Source organism: Hylobates moloch, unplaced genomic scaffold, assembly GCF_009828535.3.
Source record: "Hylobates moloch isolate HMO894 unplaced genomic scaffold, HMol_V3 SCAFFOLD_4, whole genome shotgun sequence".
Lineage (NCBI taxonomy): Eukaryota > Metazoa > Chordata > Mammalia > Primates > Hylobatidae > Hylobates > Hylobates moloch.
Window position 1 is genome coordinate 42169127 of NW_026652279.1, and position 21357 is coordinate 42190483.

General features: G+C 44.1%; 1 protein-coding gene across 5 annotated transcripts in view; it reads left to right on the forward strand.

The window, feature by feature from the left end:
- Positions 1 to 11466: 11466 nt before the first annotated feature.
- Positions 11467 to 21357, forward strand: part of CD80 (CD80 molecule) — a 36063-nt gene continuing 26172 nt past the window's right edge. For 3 of the 5 annotated variants that reach the window (XM_058437452.1, XM_058437453.1, XM_032150098.2), the window contains exons 1-2: positions 11467 to 12003; positions 13491 to 13790. In XM_058437452.1, the coding sequence (XP_058293435.1) occupies positions 13691 to 13790 (100 nt within the window). In that variant the 5' untranslated portion in view covers positions 11467 to 12003; positions 13491 to 13690. The remainder of the gene's footprint in view (positions 12004 to 13490; positions 13791 to 21357) is intronic. The other 2 variants (XM_032150097.2, XM_032150099.2) reach the window with 1 other exon arrangement.

Genomic DNA, 21357 nt, shown 5'->3' on the forward strand with positions numbered 1-21357 from the left:
CAGCTCACTGCAACCTCCACCTCCCAGGTTCAAGCGATTCTCATGCTTCAGCCTCCAGAGTAGCTGGGATTACAGGCACCCACCACCATGCCCAGCTAATTTTTAAATTTTTAGTAGAGATGGGGTTTTGCCATGTTGGCCAGGCTGGTCTCGAACTCCTGACCTCAAGTGATCCACCCTCCTTGGCCTCCCAAAGTGCTGGGATTACAGGTGTGAGCCACTATACCCGGCCACACGTTAAGTTTTAAATGTTGACCCTTCTAGAAAGAGGTAGTGAAGGGGAACTTCCCCTTTCCATTCAAGCCTCGCAATTTCTCTTTAATTTTAGGAACAGAATCAAATTCCTTTTCCGAAATCTGGAAACCATGACCTTTGACGTTGTGGACCAACGTAATATAAAACAAATGGCAACTGTTTGATTCACTTTTCAGAATAATACAAAAAAAGGAAGAAGTGGGGGGCAGAGCTGGGGAGGAGAGAGGGAGGAGGAACAGGCTGTCTCCATGACCCTTAAGCTCTAATTCATTCACGCCATGGTGACCCACTTTGAAAGCATAGATCATGTCTGGCTTCTCCTACTGCCTAGTCCTTGGTTCCTGTTTCTCAGGGGACAGGGAAAATGAAATAGAAAACTGAAAAGGGTGACTTTTGTAACTTTGTTAGTGGTTCCGGTGGACAGTGTGGTAAGGCGGGGGATTGGCAGCCAGTGGCAGTGACATTTAATGCCTCAGGTCCTAGAATCGTGGACGGCCTAGGATTCCACCATAGTCCCTTACTTTCAGACAGAGAAATCTCTGTTTTCCCCAAACAGGATTTGTCTCTTCTCTTCTTAAAGCATCAGGCAATAAAAATTTGCAACCTTCTTTGAAAGTCACCTTTTCCAGCTTCAACACAAAAAAAATGCTTCCTTAAACACAATCAAAATTTATCCTGATTACATGTAGATTATTTTCTCCAGTTTGGTCTCCTACAGATGTAGAAGGCATTTATGTCCATGACTAGCTCAAAACAAAGAAACAGACACACCTCAAAACCACAGAGGATCATTACCAAAGACCTCAAAACCACTTGGCCCGTCTAAAACATCTTGGCTCCCCATTCCTCTGTTCTCTGAGCTGCCCAGTTTAGCATCCTTTTTGTTATTGTTTGTTACCTTCTGAAGGATCCTCTCCACATTTAGTTTGAAATTGGACGTAGTATTTCAATAAGGATCTGGGTTCATGTAGAAAGAATCCAAAAAGATAATTTCTGGCCATGGTATGTCATATTGCCACTCATATCTCGCAATATTTTGTTGGCATTTTTGCCACACTGCAGACTTAAATTCAGCTAGCTGCCCTGCTCTTTTTCTGCTACTGTTTCTTTTACTTAGGATCTGTCCACGTTGTCCTTATCTCTCCTGGTCAAGCCATTTTGCTTCCCCAATGTTTGAACCCTTCCAGGCACATAGTAGGCACTCAATAAATTTGGGGGGGTGGGGAGGGATTGGATTGGTGCTAAATGAGTGGCACAGACATAGGACCTCAGAGAAGGGAAAGAGCAGATGGAGATTTAGAAGAGTCAGGAAACCTTCTTGGGGAAGTAGCATTTGGCCTGGTCCTTTGAGGAAGAAAGATGTTTAGATGGGCAGAGAGAATGGAGAAAGGCAGCCAAGGAAGTTGGGGGACAGTGTGTCAAGAGTCACAGGCAAGGATTATGAGGCAAGATGGCCGAATAGGAACAGTTCCAGTCTACAGCTCCTAGCATGAGTGACGCAGAAGACAGGTGATTTCTGCATTTCCAACTGAGGTACCAGGTTCATCTCACTGGGGTTTGTCGGACAGTGGGGGCAGGACAATGGGTGCAGCCCACTGAGTGAGAGCTGAAGCAGGGCAAGGCATCGCCTCACCTGAGAAAGGCAAGGGGTCAAGGAATTCCCTTTCCTAGCCAAGGGAAGCAGTGACAGACGGCACCTGGAAAATCGGGTCACTCCCACCCTAATACTGCACTTTTCCAATGGTCTTAGCAAATGGCACACCAGGAGATTATATGCCATGCCTGGCTTGGAGGGTCCCACGCCCACAGAGGCTCACTCATTGCTAGCACAGCAGTCTGAGATCGAACTGCAAGACAGCAGTGAGGCTTGGGGAAGGGTGCCCACCATTGCAGGGGCTTGAGTAGGTAAACAAAGTGGCCAGGAAGCTCGAACTGGGTGGAGCCCACCGCAGCTCAAGGAGGCCGGCCTGCCTCTGTAGACTCCACCTCTGGGGGCAGGGCATAGCTGAACAAAAGGCAACAGAAACCTCTGCAGACCTAAATGTCCCTGTCTGACAGCCTTGAAGAGGGTAGTGGTTCTCCCAGCACAGAGTTTGAGATCAGAGAATGGACAGACTGTCTCCTCAAGTGGGTCCCTGACCCCTGAGTAGCCTAACTGGGAGGCACCCTCCAGTAGAGACAGACTGACACCTCACACAGCTGGGTACCCCTCTGAGACAAAACTTCCAGAGGAACGATCAGGCAGCAACATTTGCTGTTCAGCAATATTCGCTGTTCTGCAGCCTCTGCTGCTGATAACCAGGCAAACAGGGTCTAGAGTGGACCTCCAGCAAACTCCAACAGACCTGCAGCTCAGGGTCCTTACTGTTAGAAGGAAAACTAACAGATAGGACATCCACACCAAAACCCCATCTGTATGTCACCATCATCAAAGACCAAAGGTAGATAAAACCACAAAGATGGGGAAAAAACAGAGCAGAAAAGTCGAAAATTCTAAAAATCAGAGCACCTCTTCCCCTCCAAAGGAACACAGCTCCTCACCAGCAACAGAACAAAGCTGGATGGAGAATGACTTTGATGAGTTGAGAGAAAAAGCCTTCAGATGATCAAACTTCTCCAAGCTAAAGGAGGAAGTTGAACCCATCTCAAAGAAGCTAAAAACCTTGAAAAAAGATTAGACGAATGGCTAACTAGAATAACCAGTGTAGAGAAGTCCTTAAATGACCTGTTGGAGCTGAAAACCATGACACGAGAACTACGTGATGAATGCACAAGCTTCAGTAGCCGATTAGATCAACTGGAAGAAAGCGTATCAGTGATGGAAGATCAAATGAATGAAATGAAGCAAGAAGAGAAGTTTAGAGAAAAAAGAGTAAAAAGAAATGAACAAAGCCTCCAAGAAATATGGGACTATGTGAAAAGACCAAATCTACATCTGATTGGTATACCTGAAAGTGACAGGGAGAATGGAACCAAGTTGGAAAACACTCTGCAGGATATCATCCAGGAGAACTTCCCCAACCTAGCAAGGCAGGCCAACATTCAAATTCAGGAAATACAGAGAATGCCACAAAGATATTCCTTGAGAAGAGTAACTCCAAGACACATAATTGTCAGATTCACCAAAGTTGAAATGAAGGAAAAACTGTTAAGGGCAGCCAGAGGGAAAGGTCAGGTTACCCACAAAGGGAAGCCCATCGGACTAACAGTGGGTCTCTCAGCAGAAACTCTACAAGCCAGAAGAGAGTGGGGGCCAGTATTCAACATTCTTAAAGAAAAGAATTTTCAACCCAGAATGTCATATCCAGCCAAACTAAGCTTCATAAGTGAAGGAGAAATAAAATCGTCTACAGACAAGCAAATGCTGAGAGATTTTGTCACCACCAGGCCTGCCCTAAAAGAGCTCCTGAAGGAAGCACTAAACATGGAAAGGAACAACTGGTACCAGCCACTGCAAAAACATGACAAATTGTAAAGACTATCGATGGTAGGAAGAAACTGCATCAACTGACAAGCAAAATAACCAGCTGACATCATAATGACAGGATCAAATTCACACATAAAAATATTAACCTTAAACGTAAATGGGCTAAATCCTCCAATTAAAGGACACAGATGGGCAAATTGGATAAAGAGTCAAGACCCATCAGTGTGCTGTATTCAGGAGACCCATCTCACACGCAGAGACACACATAGGCTCAAAATAAAGGGATGGAGGAAGATCTACCAAGCAAATGGAAAACTAAAAAAGGCAGGGGTTGCAATCCTAGTCTCTGATAAAACAGACTTTAAACCAACAAAGATCAAAAGAGACAAAGAAGGCCATTACATAATGGTAAAGGGATCAATTCAACAAGAAGAGCTACTTATTCTAAACATATATGCACCCAATACAGGAGCACCCAGATTCATAAAGCAAGTCCTTAGAGACCTACAAAGAGACTTAGACTCCCACACAATAATAATGGGAGACTGTAACACCCTACTGTCAACATTAGACAGATCAACAAGACAGAAAGTTAACAAGGATATCCAGGAATTGAACTCAGCTCTGCACCAAGCAGACTTAATAGACATCTACAGAACTTTCCACTCCAAATCAACAGAATATACATTCTTCTCAGCACCACATCACACTTATTCCAAAATTGACCACATAGTTGGAAGTAAAGCTATCCTCAGCAAAAGTAAAAGTACAGAAATTATAACGAACTGTCTCTCAGACCACAGTGTGATCAAACTAGAACTCAAGATTAAGAAACTCACTCAAAACCGCTCAACTACATGGAAACTGAACAATCTGCTCCTGAGTGACTACTGGGTACATAACAAAATGAAGACAGAAATAAAGATGTTCTTTGAAACCAATGAGAACAAAGACACAACATACCAGTATCTCTGGGACACATTTAAAGCAGTGTGTAGAGGGAAATTTATAGCACTAAATGCCCACAAGAGAAAGCAGGAAAGATCTAAAATTGATACCCTAACATCACAATTAAAAGAACTAGAGAAGCAAGAGCAAACACATTCAAAAGCTAGCAGAAGGCTAGAAATAACTAAGATCAGAGCAGAACTGAAGGAGATAGAGACACAAAAACCCTCAAAAAATCAATGAATCCAGGAGCTGGTTTTTTGCAAAGATCAACAAAATTGATAGACCGCTAGCAAGACTAATAAAGAAGAAAAGAGAGAAGACTCAAATGGATGCAATAAAAAATGAAAAAGGGGATATCACCACTGATCCCACAGAAATACAAACTACCATCAGAGAATACTATAAACACCTCTATGCAAATAAACTAGAAAATCTAGAAGAAATGGATAAATTCCTTGACACATACACCCTCCCAAGACTAAACCAGGAAGAAGTTGAATCCCTAAATAGACCAATAACAGGCTCTGAAATTTAGGCAATAATTAATACCCTACCAACCAAAAAAAATCCAGGACCAGACGAATTCACAGCCAAATTCTACCAGAGGTACAAGGAGGAGCTGGTATCATTCCTTCTGAAACTATTCCAATCAATAGAAAAAGAGGGAATCCTCCCTAACACATTTTATGAGGCCAGCATCATCCTGATACCAAAGCCTGGCAGAGACACAACCAAAAAAGAGAATTTTAGACCAATATCCTTGATGAACATTGATGCAAAAATCCTCAATAAAATACTGGCAAACTGAATCCAGCAGCACATCAAAAAGCTTATCCACCATGATCAAGTGGGCTTCATCCCTGGGATGCAAGGCTGGTTCAACATACACAAATCAATAAATGTAATCCAGCATATAAACAGAACCAAAGACAAAAACCACATGATTATCTCAATAGATGCAGGAAAGGCCTTTGACAAAATTCAGCAGCCCTTCATGCTAAAAACTCTCAATAAATTAGGTATTGATGGGACATATCTCAAAATAATAAGAGCTATTTATGACAAACCCACAGCCAATATCATACTGAATGGGCAAAAACTGGAAGCATTCCCTTTGAAAACTGGCACAAGACAGGGATGCCCTCTCTCGCCACTCCTATTCAACATGGTGTTGGAAGTTCTGGCCAGGGCAATCAGGCAGAAGAAATAAAGGGTATTCAATTAGGAAAAGAGGAAGTCAAATTGTCCCTGTTTGCAGATGACATGATTGTATATTTAGAAAACCCCATTGTCTCAGCCCGAAATCTCCTTAAGCTGATAAGCAACTTCAGCAAAGTCTCAGGATACAAAATCAATGTGCAAAAATCACAAGCATTCTTATACACCAATAACAGACAAACAGAGAGCCAAATCATGAGCGAACTCCCATTCACAATTGCTTCAAAGAGAATAAAATACCTAGGAATCCAACTTACAAGGTATGTGAAGGACCTCTTTAAGGAGAACTACAAATCACTGCTCAACGAAATAAAAGAGGACACAAACAAATGGAAGAACTTTCCATGCTCATGGGTAGGAAGAATCAATATCGTGAAAATGGCCATACTGTCCAAGGTAATTTATAAATTCAATGCCATCCCCATCAAGCTACCAATGACTTTCTTCACAGAATTGGAAAAAACTACTTTTAAGTTCATATGGAACAAAAAAGGGCCCGCATTGCTGAGACAATCCTAAGCCAAAAGAACAAAGCTGGAGACATCACGCTACCTGACTTCAAACTATACTACAAGGCTACAGTAACCAAACAGCATGGTACTGGTACCAAAACAGAGATATAGACCAATGGAACAGAACAGAACCCTCAGAAATAATACCACACATCTACAACCATCTGATCTTTGACAAACCTGACAAAAACAAGAAATAGGGAAAGGATTCCCTGTTTAATAAATGGTGCTGGGAAAACTGGCCAGCCATATGTGGAAAGCTGAAACTGGATCCCTTCCTTACGTCTTGTACAAAAATTAATTCAAGATGGATTTAAGACTTACATGTTAGACCTAAAACCATAAAAACCCTACAAGAAAACCTAGGCAATACCATTCAGGACATAGGCATGGGCAGGGACTTCATGTCTAAAACACCAAAAGCAATGGCAGCAAAAGCCAAAATTGACAAATGGGATCTAAATAAACTAAAGAGCTTCTGCACAGCAAAGGAAACTACCATCAGAGTGAACAGGCAACCTACAGAATGGGAGAAAATTTTTGCAGTCTACTCATCTGACAAAGGGCTAATATCCAGAATCTACAATGAACTCAAACAAATTTACAAGAAAAAACAACCCCATCAAAAAGTGGGCAAAGGATATGAACAGACATTTCTCAAAAGAACACATTTATGCAGCCAACAGACACATGAAAAAATGCTCATCATCACTGGCCATCAGAGGAATGCGAATCAAAACCACAATGAGACACCATCTCACACCAGTTAGAATGGCCATCATTAAAAAGTCAGGAAACAACAGGTGCTGAAGACAATGTGGGGAAATAGGAACACTTTTACACTGTTGGTGGGACTGTAAACTAGTTCAACCATTGTGGAAGACAGTGTGGTGATTCCTCAAGGATCTAGAACTAGAAATACCATTTGACCCAGCCATCCCATTACTGGGTATATACCCAAAGGATTATAAATCACGCTGCTCTAAAGACACATGCACATGTATGTTTACTGTGGCACTATTCACAGCAGCAAAGACTTGGAACCAACCCAAATGTCCATCAATGATAGACTGGATTAAGAAAATGTGGCACATATACACCATGGAATACTATGCAGCCAGAAAAAAGGATGAGTTCATGTCCTTTGTAGGGACATGGATGAAGCTGGAAACTATCATTCTCAGCAAACTATCACAAGGACAAAAAACCAAACACCACATGTTCTCACTCATAGGTGGGAATTGAACAATGAGAATGCTTGGACACAGGAAGGGGAACATCACACACAGGGGCCTGTCATGGGCGGGGGGAGGGACAGCATTAGGAGATATGCCTAATGTAAATGACGAGTTAATGGGTGCAGCACACCAACATGGAGCATGTATACATATGTAACAAACCTGCACATTGTGCACATGTACCCTAGAACTTAAAGTAGAATAATTTAAAAAAATTTGATAATAAAATATTAATAAAAAAAAAAGAGTCACAGGCAGGAAGAGTAAGATGCCAAGTATAGGAGGAAGAGTGGGTTGTGGGCAGTAAGAAGAGGGTCCTCACTTTGAACGAGGGCTAGCTCTGAAAGTCCACTTTTTCATTTTAAGCATTTTGGTGATTTCCATCTCAAAGAACCAGAAAGAATGTGACAGCATTTTAAGAGGAAGAGGTGAATTCTCCCACTTTGATGAGTTTGCTGCCAGCTTTAGCAGACTGTGGCACTCCAGGGGAGCACCGTAGCCTTAAAGCCTAGATCAGCCGCCCTATGAGGGGTGCAGGCCTTATAGACATGCTGGGTTAAAGTAGGGAAAGGAGCCAGGAGCATTTCAACCCTCCACGGAGAAGCTGAAGGTCACTGTCGCCATATTCTGTGACAGAAACCAGTGTGAAGACGCTGGGGAATTGTCTTGAAATGGTCAGAAGGCTTCCTGTCATCCTTCACTGCCACATCTACAAATGAACTTCTAAACTTCACTGAAGGGTCATGTTAGAACATGAAAAACTCCCCTGAAAATTTTTGTCAATGCAATAACAGGTTTTGTTTCCTTGGCAACAGTGAGCCCACTGTAGGAAAGGGGTTTTCCCAGCAGTCAGGCTAGCACCGTGGGCCCTGAGTAGGCAACATGAAAATGATAGCACTTACAAGAATTCTGAGGCCACTGCAAGGAGCCAGCCCAGCCCTCCCTGTGGATGCTGAAAGGAAGGGTAGGAAGGTTGAGCTCAGGCCGACTTAATCAGCATGAGGAGGTGAAGCGGCTCCAAGGTCAAGAGTGGAAAGATGGAACCTTCATTTCCACAGAGATCATCCTGTTCAGGGGTAAAGCAAAGGGCCAGGCTTCCCCTATGGTGTCGCAACAGCCTCTGCACCAATCTCTGAGTGGCAAAGCTGCATCTCCCTCTCGTCATCTCTTCCTGCCGGGTCCTCTACAGTCTGTGATTGTGTTTTCCTTCCTCCTATACTTGGCTTTTTGAGACGGAGTCTTGCTCTGTCGCCCAGGCTGGAGTGCAGTGGCGCAATCTCGGCTCACTGCAAGCTCTGCCTCCCGGGTTCACGCCATTCTCCTGCCTCAGCCTCTCCGAGTAGCTGGGACTACAGGCGCCCGCCACCACGCCCGGCTAATTTTTTGTATTTTTAGTAGAGACAGGGTTTCACCGTGGTCTCGATCTCCTGACCTCGTGATCCGCCCGCCTCGGCCTCCCAAAGTGCTGGGATTAGAAGCGTGAGCCACCGCGCCCGGCCTGTGATTGTGTTTTCATTTCATTTATGGTGTCTTTCATTGTGCAAATATTTTTAATTTTTATGAACTCAAATCTGTGTATCTTTTCTTTTTATGTGGCTTCCAAGTTTTGTATCTTGCTCACCCTAGAATTATAAAAATATACTTTCATAAATTTATCCTTTTAATTTTTCACATAAAAATTTTTAAAAGAATTTCTTTCACTTTTATTACAGTAAAGCCAAGGATGGATTAAAAAAATAAGTGGCACTGAAGAATTTACACTGAGGAGCAGTAATTCCTGCTCTATTCTTCTCCAACCCTGGGCCTGCTCCTCAGAACAAACTCATTTAAAGTTTTTTTGTTTTTTTGTTTTGTTTTGTTTTGTTTTTGAAACAGAATCTTGCTCTGTCACCCAGGCTGGAGTGCAATGGCACAATCTTAGCTCACTGCAACCTCCGCCTCCGAAGTTCAAGCAAGTCTCATGTCTCAGCCTTCCGAGTAGCTGGGATTACAGGCGTGGACCATCATGCCCAGCTTTTTTTTTTTTTTTTTGTAGAGATGGGGTTTCACCATGTCGGCCAGCTGGCCTCGAACTCCTAGCCTCAAGTGATCCACCCGCCTTGGCCTCTCAAAGTGCTGAGATTACAGGCATGAGCCACTGCACCCGGCCTCCTTTTAAATATTTTACTTGGTTTTGTTTTGTTTTGTTTTCCAGTAATATAGGTATTCGGGTTCAGCTTCCTTTGCCCTTCTTCATCCATCTCACCTTCAGTGTCCAGAAATTTACCTTAGAAATCTGTGGTCCACAGGTCATGCTCCTAGACCCATTGTAGGAGGAAGAGGAATTAAACACATCCCGTTAGTACATAATCTTTGAAGAGAAGCCTGAATTTTACAATCAGGATTGCGGAAACCCTGCAAAGTACCTGTCTGGTGTTCTTTTCTTCCAGCCTCTTTGATTAAGTCACATCAAGATGCTAATGGCAAAGTTGTTTAATGTGTGTTTTTCCAAGGCAGGTTAGGATTTCACTGGGATTCTTAAAATTTGAGGGTGTCTGTAATCATCAAAATTTTTATTCATATAGTCCCTCATGAAATTTCTAAAACTCGGCTGGGTGTGGTGGCTCACACCTGTAATCCCAGCACTTTGGGAGGCCGAGGTGGGTGGATCACAAGGTCAGGAATTGGAGACCAGCCTGGCCAATATGGTGAAACCCCATCTCTACTAAAATACAAAAATTAGCCTGGCGTGGTGGCACACGCCTGTAGTCCCAGCTACTCGGGAGGCTGAGGCAGAAGAATTGCTTGAACCCGGGAGGCGGAGGTTGCAGTGAGCCAAGATTGCACCACTGCACTCCAGCCTGGGTGGCAGAGCAAGACTCCATCTAAAAAAAAAAAAAAAAGAAAAGAAAAGAAATTTCTAAAACTCTGTATTTCTTTGCTCTTTTAAGTTGACATCTCTAACTTTCTATTACTTTAAATACCTGGAAAAAAAATCACTTCCAGTGCATTGTAATAATGTATCAAGTAGAAGTGGCAAAAATCAGTGAAAACATTTCTTTGATCTGAATAAATGTTCAAGAAAATAGAAAGCATGAACTTACCTCTAATCTATGTTCCCTTTACTTGAAAATGTAATGTTGATCTACTAGAGGTAAGGCAGGAATTGTCAAGTCCATATTCCTTGCAATTATTCAAAATATGCATCTGAGACCAGAACAAGACACAGGTGAAGAAGGGTGCTCACTAGGCCCCTTCTGCCAATACAGAAGGTGACAGTGCAGTGGAGTCCTTTCATAGCAAGTTCTGCCTTCATGATTTCCAAAGCTTCAGTATTCCAAATCTAAGGTGAACAGGGTGGTATCCACTAAGCCCTGCCACAAACTTATTGCTGAGATGAAGGAAGTCGCCGCTGCAGTCAGTATTTCTCACCCACACGCTTTGCTCTCTTTCTGGCTGGTATGGGAAGGATGGCGCCTTTTTTTTTTTTTTTTTTTTTTTTTGAGACGGAGTCTTGCTCTGTCACCCAGGCTGGATTGTGGTGGTGTGATCTCAGCTCACTGCAACGCATACAAGGTGCTGTCAGGTTCCACCTGTGCAAACAAGCACACTAGTCCAGCATGGGTCAGCTGCTCACTCACAGGGGCTCCAGAATCCTACAAAGGGACACACAGGGGTGGGTGGCAAGCTAGTTGGAAATGGGAGTGATGGGCATGACTAAAGTCTTCCTCACCCCACCTGAGATGCACTCAACTGTGGCTAGGGTGACCAGAATTCACTGTCCAGTGTGGCTGGCAGGAGCCCACTCTCTGAAGATGGTGGGATGCAGAGGTGGGAGTACAGTTGGGTGGTCCTGTGAGCTGAGCACTCTCCCAAAAGTGTTCCCTACATATGAGGTCGACAGCTTATTCCTGCAGGGACTCAGGATTAACTCTGGGTGCTAAAACAAAACTTGAGACCAGCACAGAAACAGCCAGCCCATGAAGCTCGCCTCCTATCACACAGCAAGGCTAGCGAGATGCTCCTGCCTCTTCTAGGGCACCATTCTTCTCTTCCCCTAGGCCGCCTGGTGCTCGTGGTTTTCATGTTTATTAGTCTGTGCACAGTGGTGAGGGAGGCTGCTGTGTGATTTGCCCCAGCCACAGCCTCTACAAAAGCAACCAGGAGAAGACAGCAGCAGACGGCGCTTCCTCAAACACCCTGTCCAACTCCTGGCACTGAAGAAGTACTTCTGAGCTAACTCAAACCCTCTGTCAAGTAACGGAAGTTAGAAGGGGAAATGTCACCTCTCTGAGAGATCACCCAAAGAAAAACGGAGTGACTTGTCATTGCTTTACAGACTGTAAGAAGAGAACATCTCAGAAGTGGAGTCTTATCCTGAAATCAAAGGATTTAAAGAAAAAGTGGAATTTTTCTTCAGCAAGTAAGTACATTTACTATTATCTTACTATGGGATAGCTTGGTAGAACTAGTTACCAGCAACCTCACTGCTTTTTAAACAAACAATACCTCCACTACCGTCTCCTGGATCCATGCTTGCCCTCAAAGGAACCCTCAGGGTCTCATTCCCACAGGAGGCTGTGGCTTCCCGACATATTTGGAGCATCATAGTGAGAATTGTGGCCCATTATTTTAAAATGTCCTAGATGCTAGCAAATATTGTTTTTGTGGGCCATATTTGAATTTTCAAGCCAGTAAAATTCTAGTGAAAGTGGGAAAATCGCTTGAGCTCGGGAGGTTGAGACTGTGGTGAGCTATGGTCACGCCACTGCACTCTAGCCTGTGTGACAGAACAAGATTCTATCTTAAGAAAAACAAATTCTGGTGAATAAATCTCTTTTAACTAATCCTGCCTAAAATGGATGATGGCTAATAAAACAATATGGCGTGGCTGGAACTCTAGCTCTAGGGTGGTCTCCAGAGAGGACACTCAAGCATTCTCTGAGCAGCACGGGGCTGTGTCCTGGTAGCAGCCTGAAGGGGTGACAGTGGAGCACAGTGTTCATTTTCATTTCTCAATTTTGACGTATTTACTGGAAAAATTAATCCCTAGCCACCTCACATGAGAGTACATAATTTTTTTTTTTTTTTTTTTTGAGACGGAGTCTCTGTTGCTCAGGCTGGAGTGCAGTGTTGCAATCATCTTGGCTCACTGCAGCCTCCACCTCCTGGATTCAAGCAATTCTCATGCCTCAGCCTCCCAAGTGGCTGGGATTACAGGCACCCACCACCCCACCTGGCTAATTTTTGTATTGGTAGAAATGGGGTTTTGCCATCTTGGCCAGGCTGGTCTGGAACTCCTGACCTCAAGTGATCCGCCCACCTCAGCCTCCCAAAGTGCTGGGATTACAGGCGTGAGCCACCACCCCTGGCCCTGGAGTACATAATTTTAATAAGTAACGTTTGCAGTGTCTTTTTTCCCTCCCTTTTTACAGATAGACTTTTCTGGTTATTGAGATCTCATACCCCTCTATGATATATTATTTGAGCAGAGGGTTTAAAGAATTGAGATACTTGTTTTCTTATGTTAATGTCAAGAAAGAAGTTATTTCATAACTTAGGTCCTGCCTTGGACAAAATACACCCTTACTCTCTTTTCTGTGTTTCTTGGTATGTTCAGAAGAGGATTTGAACTTTAGTAGTTTGGCTAACAGTTATGGAGGGTCCTTAGAGCTCTCTTGTTTCTGACCAAATCTTAACCCCACCTATTAAGTAGAAAGCCTTTTAATGGAAGGGCTGTGGTTGGTTCTTGGAACTGGTCCTCTCATAGAATTTCAATTCGCTTTTCCTCAGGGTCACGCCCTGCTTTAGAGGTTGCTCCAACTAATTTTGGCAGGCAACTCGGGAGTTTTACAACTCACAGTAGGCACACCTTCCTTCCTGAATGACTTTTATTTGTTCCTTTTTCAGGTTGTGAAACTAAATCCACAACATTTGGAGACCCAGGAACACCCTCCAATCTCTGTGTGTTTTGTAAACATCACTGGAGGGTCCTCTACGTGGGCAATTGGATTGTCATCAGCCCTGCCTGTTTTGTACCTGGGAAGTGCCCTGGTCTTACTTGGCTCCAAATTGTTGACTTTCACTTTTGACCCTAAGCATCTGAAGCCATGGGCCACACACGGAGGCAGGGAACATCACCATTCAAGTGTCCATACCTCAATTTCTTTCAGCTCTTGGTGTTGGCTGGTCTTTCTTGCTTCTGTTCAGGTAAGCAACTTTCAGAAACTTAACTGAATCAACTGCTACAGGGTTAAGAGAAAGTAGGTGGGGTTCTCTGAGCTGCTCCCTTCTATTATCCTATAAGCCGGAAGGAACCTTCAGGGTGTTTTCAGAACGTTTTAAAGATGAGAAGACTGTGGTCCAAAGAGGTTAAAGGACCTGCCTATCATCACACAGCAAGTTAGCAAACAAGTTAACTCAAGAACCCAGGCCTTCAAGGAAGCATGGAAGGGACAGTGCTATTTTAACAAAACCATACAGCCGATTCACAATGGTCTCTTCCGTGAATATTAGATGCTCATTTTCATTCTGTGATGTGCCAATACTGGCCTCGGAGTCTAGTCTCAAACTGTTTTCATGATACAGCTCAGCGAAAGCGTCCTGCTTCTAAAATTGAACAATGGTGAGCTTCTTTCCAATATTGAAGGCAGGAGAGTAGTTGAGGACAATTCCTCTTAATGACATTAATCTTCTTAACCTTCTTAAGTTCCTCTTAATACATTAATCTTATTTGTTCTGCTTTGGATGCTGAGATCTTTTTTCAACATTGGCATCTGACTTTAAGTGGTATCAGATTTAACACAAAATTATATTTTTAGTTATTTTTAATCTGCCACATAGGTATTATATACACATCCTGAAAGTAATAATTTGACTTCTAGAGGCTTTTGTTCCTGCTCAGGTGATCTTAAGAGTGCTGAACTTTTGGGACTGTCAAGAAGGTTGAGGCTTGTCCCTGCTGGCAGGATGGTTCTGATTTTTTATTTTAAATCAGAAAACAAAAGATCTGTTTTCTAGTGAGCAGCATACCTCTCAGTTTCCCAAAAATAAAGAAGTTTGGGCTCCAGCATGATTTGCCAGTCTGCAAAGACCTAACTACTAAGGGTCCTTGTCTTAAAAACTTCTCACGTAAAGTACTGCCTACAATATCAGAGGTGTGAGAGAGAGGTAGAGGGAAGGGAAGAGGAGTTGGGGGCACACAGATTACTTGACTGCAATGGCGGTCATTTACAATTTTCTGTCCAGAGCTATTTTACATTGTTTCAGAACCAAGAGAACCATGGCTTACATTTCACAATTTACACCTCAGATTTTGTATATATTTGACAGTTACATTACATTTCCAACAGTTACAATTTCCTTCTGGGGAGTTGGGGAAGCATTCCCAAACTAGTCTTCTGGGGAGTACAGAGGAGTTTAAGTTTAAAATATTTAGAAGGAAATTTGTACAGGCTTCCCAGAAATAAGGGGGGCAGGGAGGAAGAGACATAGAAAGAGGGAGAACAATAAAAAAGTAAAAGAAGACATAAAATAAAAATTAAAACCCAGACTTTAGAAATTGTACCAGAAAAATTAGGGTCAGAGGTAAATGGAAAGAGATCTTTGAGCTAAAGAAAGATGTTTAGGAAAGCACCTTGTTCTCCAGCTACATCCTGGTTTTGCTGCTGTGACTGAGTCAATGAAGCACCTACTGTGCGTCAGGTGGGCCATAAAAGTTGAGGCTAGGATTCCTGCACTCAAAGAAGTCTGCATATGTTAGTTGGGGAAATATAAACCTAACCCATGTAGAACAAGCAAAGAGCAATGAAATGCTTTGCCCTGATTGTAGGAGCCCAAGATCTGGGAAAGTGGGTACCAGACTGGGCTGCAGCAAGGAGGGCAGGCTTTACAGAGGCAGATGGATGATGGAGAGAGAATTCTGGTCAGGGCAACAGCCTGGACAAAGGCACAAAAGTAAGGATGAGGCTGGCACAGGTGTTCATTCTTTTGTTTAATCATTTATTAATTCAACAAACATGAGCATCTCCTAAAAGCAAGAGACTTTCTTGGTCCTGGGGACATGGCTCTTGCGTTTGTGAAATTTACTATCATTAGAAAGAGGAAAAGTAATCCAATAGCCACTCAAATGAATGTGTTAAGGTGTGGCCAACAAACAAAGCCAAGTGCTTTGAAGGCAGGGCACAGGCACTGCCTGAGGAAGTGCTGTCTTCCCCTGCCAGCAAGGAGGGGCAGTGAGCTAGGGAAGTAGCAGAGGAGGGACTGGCCCAGTGAGCAAGAACCAGACCCTGCAGCACTTGTGGGCTGTAGTCATGAATCCGCATGTTATTTAGGAAGCTGGAAGGGCTTTACCCAGGAGAGTGGCGTAGTCTACCCCAGCTCTGTTCACTCTTTACACATACCAATAGCCTGGGGGTTTTGCTAAATTGCAGTTTCTAGCACAGGGAATTTTTTAGAGAAGTGAATCTATTTTGCATAATACTGTAATGATAGATATAAGTCCTTGTAAATTTGTCCAAACCCATAGAATATGCCATACCGAGTGACCCTTATCGTGAACTCTAGATTTGGGGTGGTAATGATGTGTTAGTGTAGGTACATTGATTGTAACAAGTGTACTGCCCTGGCGCAGGATGTAGACAGTGGCGGAAGCTGTGAATATGTGAGGAGGGGGTATATGGAAATCCTCTGTGCTTTACACTCATTTTTTCGATGAATCTAAAGCAGCTCTAAAAAATAAAGTCTATATAGTTTTTTAAATGCCGTTTCTGCTTAGGTGGGTCTGGGATGGGGCCTGAGATTCTGCATTTCTAAGAAGCACCTAGGTGATGCTGATGCTGCTCCACCATACACTTTGAGTTTCAGTAGTAAAGGTGTAAATAACTTTAAAAAGAAAAACGTGTTACTGAAGAACAGAGTGGCTTGTAGGGCAGCCACAGTGACTGTGCAAAACCTATCAGGAGGTTATTTCAGTAACTTACAGTAACTGATGATGTCTTTGATGAAAAGAATTGGATCAGAAGGAAGTTGATGGGTTGGAGAGTGTGTACCATGTAAAATTAGTGAGGACTGCTCAACGGGAGTGTAGGTGTGAGTTGTGCATGGTCTGTGGGAGGCGAGATTCAGTGAATACAGTGGAGTAGTATTATAGAGGGCTTTATTCAGGGCAGAGATTTGCCACACTAGGCCTTCCTCTCCTGCCCTAGGTCAGGAAGCCACACCATGGCAGAGGTGTTCCCCCTCTCCTCCTGCCCAGCCACTGATGCCCAGGGGAAGGGACTCCTCTTTCATGCACAGGGTGGAACCAGCCAGGCTCCTCTCCCCTCCCCGAGGCCTGCAGGCACTGTCCATGGGGGCAGAAACGCCTGACTTTGTACTCCAGCAACTGGTGGCAGTAAGGCAGAGGCTCTAACAGGGCAGCCCTCAGAGGGGCCAATGTGGGCAGCTTTTCCTTCAGAGCTGGAGTCCTTTAAGAGAGGGTCAGGTCTAAGGAGAGGGGAAAGGCCTCCTATAGGAGGAGGCAAGAGATGTAGGAAAAACATTGCCTATAAGTTTATAGTCTGAGAATTCAGAGCTAGGAGAAAAGAGAATGCCCCAAAGTGCCACCATTCACAGAACACATCCTCCTCTCCCCGCAACATACACCGCTATGCTGCCGGCCCAGGGGTCCCATGAGCAGTGATTGTTGCTGTCATCACCCTGACAACAGCTGTTCAAGTCCCTGATCATTTTAAGGATATAAATACTGTTTAGAAAGAGAAAAAGTAAGGATCAGATGGTACAGAGTATATGAGCAGGGTCTAAACAGGGGGAAAAGTCAGGAACAGTGTGAACACCAGGAGACACAGTTCTCAAGCCTGCGGCTGCCAGAGGCAGCTCTGCCTGTCTCCTTTGTGTGGCTAGCACCTAGCCCAGGGCTGACACCAGCCCTGTCCATGCTAGTTCACCTAATCAAACATTTACAGGGAGGTTACTCCTGTTGGAAGAGTGTGCACAAACCAGGAACGGTAAAATCTCCAGGTGGTGAGATAATAGGTGACTTTCACACTTTTCTATATCTTCCATTCTTTCTAAGAATGTTTATTTTATAGTCAGGGAAAATGTTTATTTAAAAAGCACACTTGTGTTTCCAGGGAGATCATGTATGTCCCGTCATTTAGTGAGTTAAGAGATATTGTGTCAACTGCTTCTTTCCCTTCTCCACCAGCAGTGGTGATGCAGCTCCCAGACCCCTGCAAGGGCAGCCTCTCTAACGGCTGCTGAGGTTGAACTCCCTGGGAGGGGCACTGCAGACTGGCCACTGCATCCTCCAGGCCTCCAGGCTGTATGGAGAGGGTGAGAAAACTCAGGTCTTCCTGGTATGGATTTTTTTTTCCCTTCATGTTTTATTTGCAATGACATAAAATTCAACGTTTTAAAGTATACAATTCAACCAGGCACAGGTGGCTCACTCCTGTAATCCCAGCATTGTGGGAGGCCGAGGTGGGTGGATCGCCTGAGGTCAGGAGTTCGAGACCAGCCTGGCCAAAATGGTAAAACCCTGTCTCTACTAAAAATGCAAAAATTAACCACACAAGGTGGCCTATGCCTTTAATCCTAGCTACTCAGGAGGCTGAGGCAGGAGAATCTTTTGAATCCGGGAGGTGGGGGTTGCTGTGAGCCAAGATCATGCCACTGTACTCCAGCCTGGGCAACAGAGCGAGACTCTGCCTCAGTAAACAAACAAACAAACAAACAAACAAAGTGTACAATTCAGTGGGTTTTAGTATATTTGCAATGTTGTGAAACCACCATCACTATCGAATTCCAGAACGAAATGTTCTGGATGATTATGGAAATCATCATCCCAGAAAGAAACCTGCGCCTATTTGCAGCTACTCCTCATTCCCCTGTACCCCGTCTCCTCGTAACCACTAATTTACTCTCTGTCTCTATGAATTTGCCTGTTCTGGACATTTCTTTTCTCTTCCTTTTTTTCCAGAATCCAGGTAAGAAAGAATATTCTGGACATTTCTTACAATATGTGGCATTTCGTGACTATTTTCTTTCACTGAGCATTATGTCTTTCAGGTTCATCCATGTTACGTATGTCTTAGTACTCCATTCGCTTTTATGGCCAAATAATATTCTGAAAGAATATTCTGTTGTAGATTGAGATCTACTTTTTCTTTTTGTAGCGATGGGGTTTTTGCTATGTTGCCTAGGCTGGTCTCGAACTCCTGGGCTCAAGCAATCCACCCGCCTTGGCCAGCTCCCAAAGTGCTGGGATTACGGGTGCCTGGCCTAGATTGAGTCCTTGAGAGGTCCTTTTTTTTTGAGACAAAGTCTCGCTCTGTCGCCCAATCTGGAGTGCAGTGGCACAATCTCTGGCTCACAGCAAGCTCCACCTCCCGGCTTCATGCCATTCTCCTGCCTCAGCCTCCCGAGTAGCTGGGACCACAGCTCATAAAAGTCCTCCACACAAAAATTAGCCCACCACCACGCCTGGCTACTTTTTTTTTTTTTTTTGTATTTTTAGTAGAGACGGGGTTTCACCGTGTTAGCCAGGATGATCTTCGATCTCCTGATCCGCCTGCCTCGGCCTCCCAAAGTGCTGGGTTTACAGGCATGAGCCATTACGCCCGGCCGAGAGGTCCATTATTTGTCTAAAACTAGTGGTCTCTACATTTGTTGGCAAATAGCTTCCTCTCCTGGGTGGCTAGCAGTCCAGAGTTGAAGTGGTCAGAGCAGGAGGGTGGCCAAGGGGTCAGGAGAGGCAGAGGCTGAGGCCAGCACTGTTGAGTGTCCCCATTGTGCCGTACAGGTGGGCAGTTTCCATGCATTCGCCAGAAGGCAAGCAGCGTTGCCGTCCATCTCTGCCTTCTCTCTGCCTCGTCTCACAGCCTCTGCCCCTTTCTGACTGCTGCTGGGTAGAGGTGCAGGATGGGCTCCCCATGCCAGCTATGGGCACTGAACTCAGTTCAAGAATCAGCCAGTTACCATGGTGATGCTGGTCCTATGGGGGTGTGGTTCAGCAAAGCAGGCTGTTGTGCATGAGAAAGAACAGCCCCATTAAAAATCTGTAGAGCATTCTACAGTTAAGAAAGCACTTTACATCTGGTATCCTGTGATCGCTGTGATAATTATGTGAAGCAGGGAAGATCGTTATCTCAGTCTGTTTTGTGCTGCTATAACAGAATACCTGACATTGGGTAATTTAGAAAGAACGGAGATTTATTTCTTACTGTTCTGGAGGCTGGGAAGTCCAAGGTCAAAGGACTCACATCTGATGAGGACCTTCTTGCTGCATCATCCCATGGCAGAGGATAGAAAGGCAGGAGAGCACGCCCAAGACAGAGTGGGAAGGAGGCCAAAACCATCCTTTATAAGGAAGCCACTCCTGCTGTAGTGAACCCACTCCCAAGAAAATGGCATTAATCTATCCATGATGGCAGAGTCTCCATGATCTAATCACCTTTTAACAGTCCCAGTTCTCAACACTGTTGCACCTGGAATTAAATTTCCAACACAAAACCTTTAGGGGACACATTCAAATCACAGCAATAGTATTATGACTGTTTTACAGAGATGGAACCTGAAGCCCAAAGAGGTTACCCAGCTTGCTCAAGGTTATGATTCTAATACACAGTGGATGGAGCCAGACCTCATTTCCTCATGCCTAGACATGTATTCAACAAGTATTTACTGAGCACCTACTATGGGCCAGGCCCTGTTCTAGACACTGCAGATATGGCAGTGAACAATGGAGGAAGCCTCTGCTCCATAGCTCCATATGTAATTATGTATCACATATACCTGTAAATATACATCACAGTTGTAAAAATATATATCAGTTGGAGACAAGCCTGAAGAGAAACAAATCAGGCAAAGAGACTAAAGAGTAGCAGGATGGAGGGGGGCAGGGAGGATGGCACTGTTCAAGGAGAGTCAGGGAAGGCCTCTTTGACAAGGGGCCACGAGAGTAGATGTGAGCAAAGTGGGACCTGAACTGTGTGGATCTCTGGGGAAGACACTGGCTCCTTCTAATGTCCTAGGTACTGTGGAGGACTTTTATGAGCAGTATCTCATTTTGAATCCTTGCACCCACTGGGTTGGGTAGGTGTTACAATGCCCATTCAAAAATGGCAAAGCAAGCTCAGAAGTTCAACCAGGTTTGAGACAGTAATATTGAGATTTCCAGGCGCTGACTTTCCCCGCCAGAGTCACTGAAGCAGACAAAATCGTTAGAGACATTTCAGTTTCAACTGCTTTTTGTCTGTGTGTGATAGAGTCCCTAAAACAGACAAAATTGATATAAATTTGTTGGGCAAATTTATAATGACTGTTTTCTGTCTCTGTGTGGTGGAACCCTGAAAACTGGGTTCCTATGTGAATTTCCAAATTGTTCGGAAGATTTTGGGTTCCTCTTTTTAGTCCTGTTCTTCCTCACGCTTATTCTCAGAAGGCGGGACAAAAACTCCTTAGAAGCCATCACCGAAATTAGATAGTTTCTCTTTCAGCTATGCTTTCTGCTTTTGCTAACATCACCACATACCAAAATCAGTGAGAAATATTGGATTCTTTTTGGGTGAGAACGAATAGTTCAGTGGGGAAAGACCCTATTGTTGGGAGGCCCAGATAAGTGAGTTGCTGTCTGTCTGGCCCATAGCAAGACCAGAGTGCTATATATCTGACATGACCCTTGAGTGAAATGAAAGGTAAGAGTTGGCAGTGGGAGGAGGGAGAAAGAAAAATGAAAACTCTTACAGAAGACCTGCTATGTCCTTGGGACTTTTTA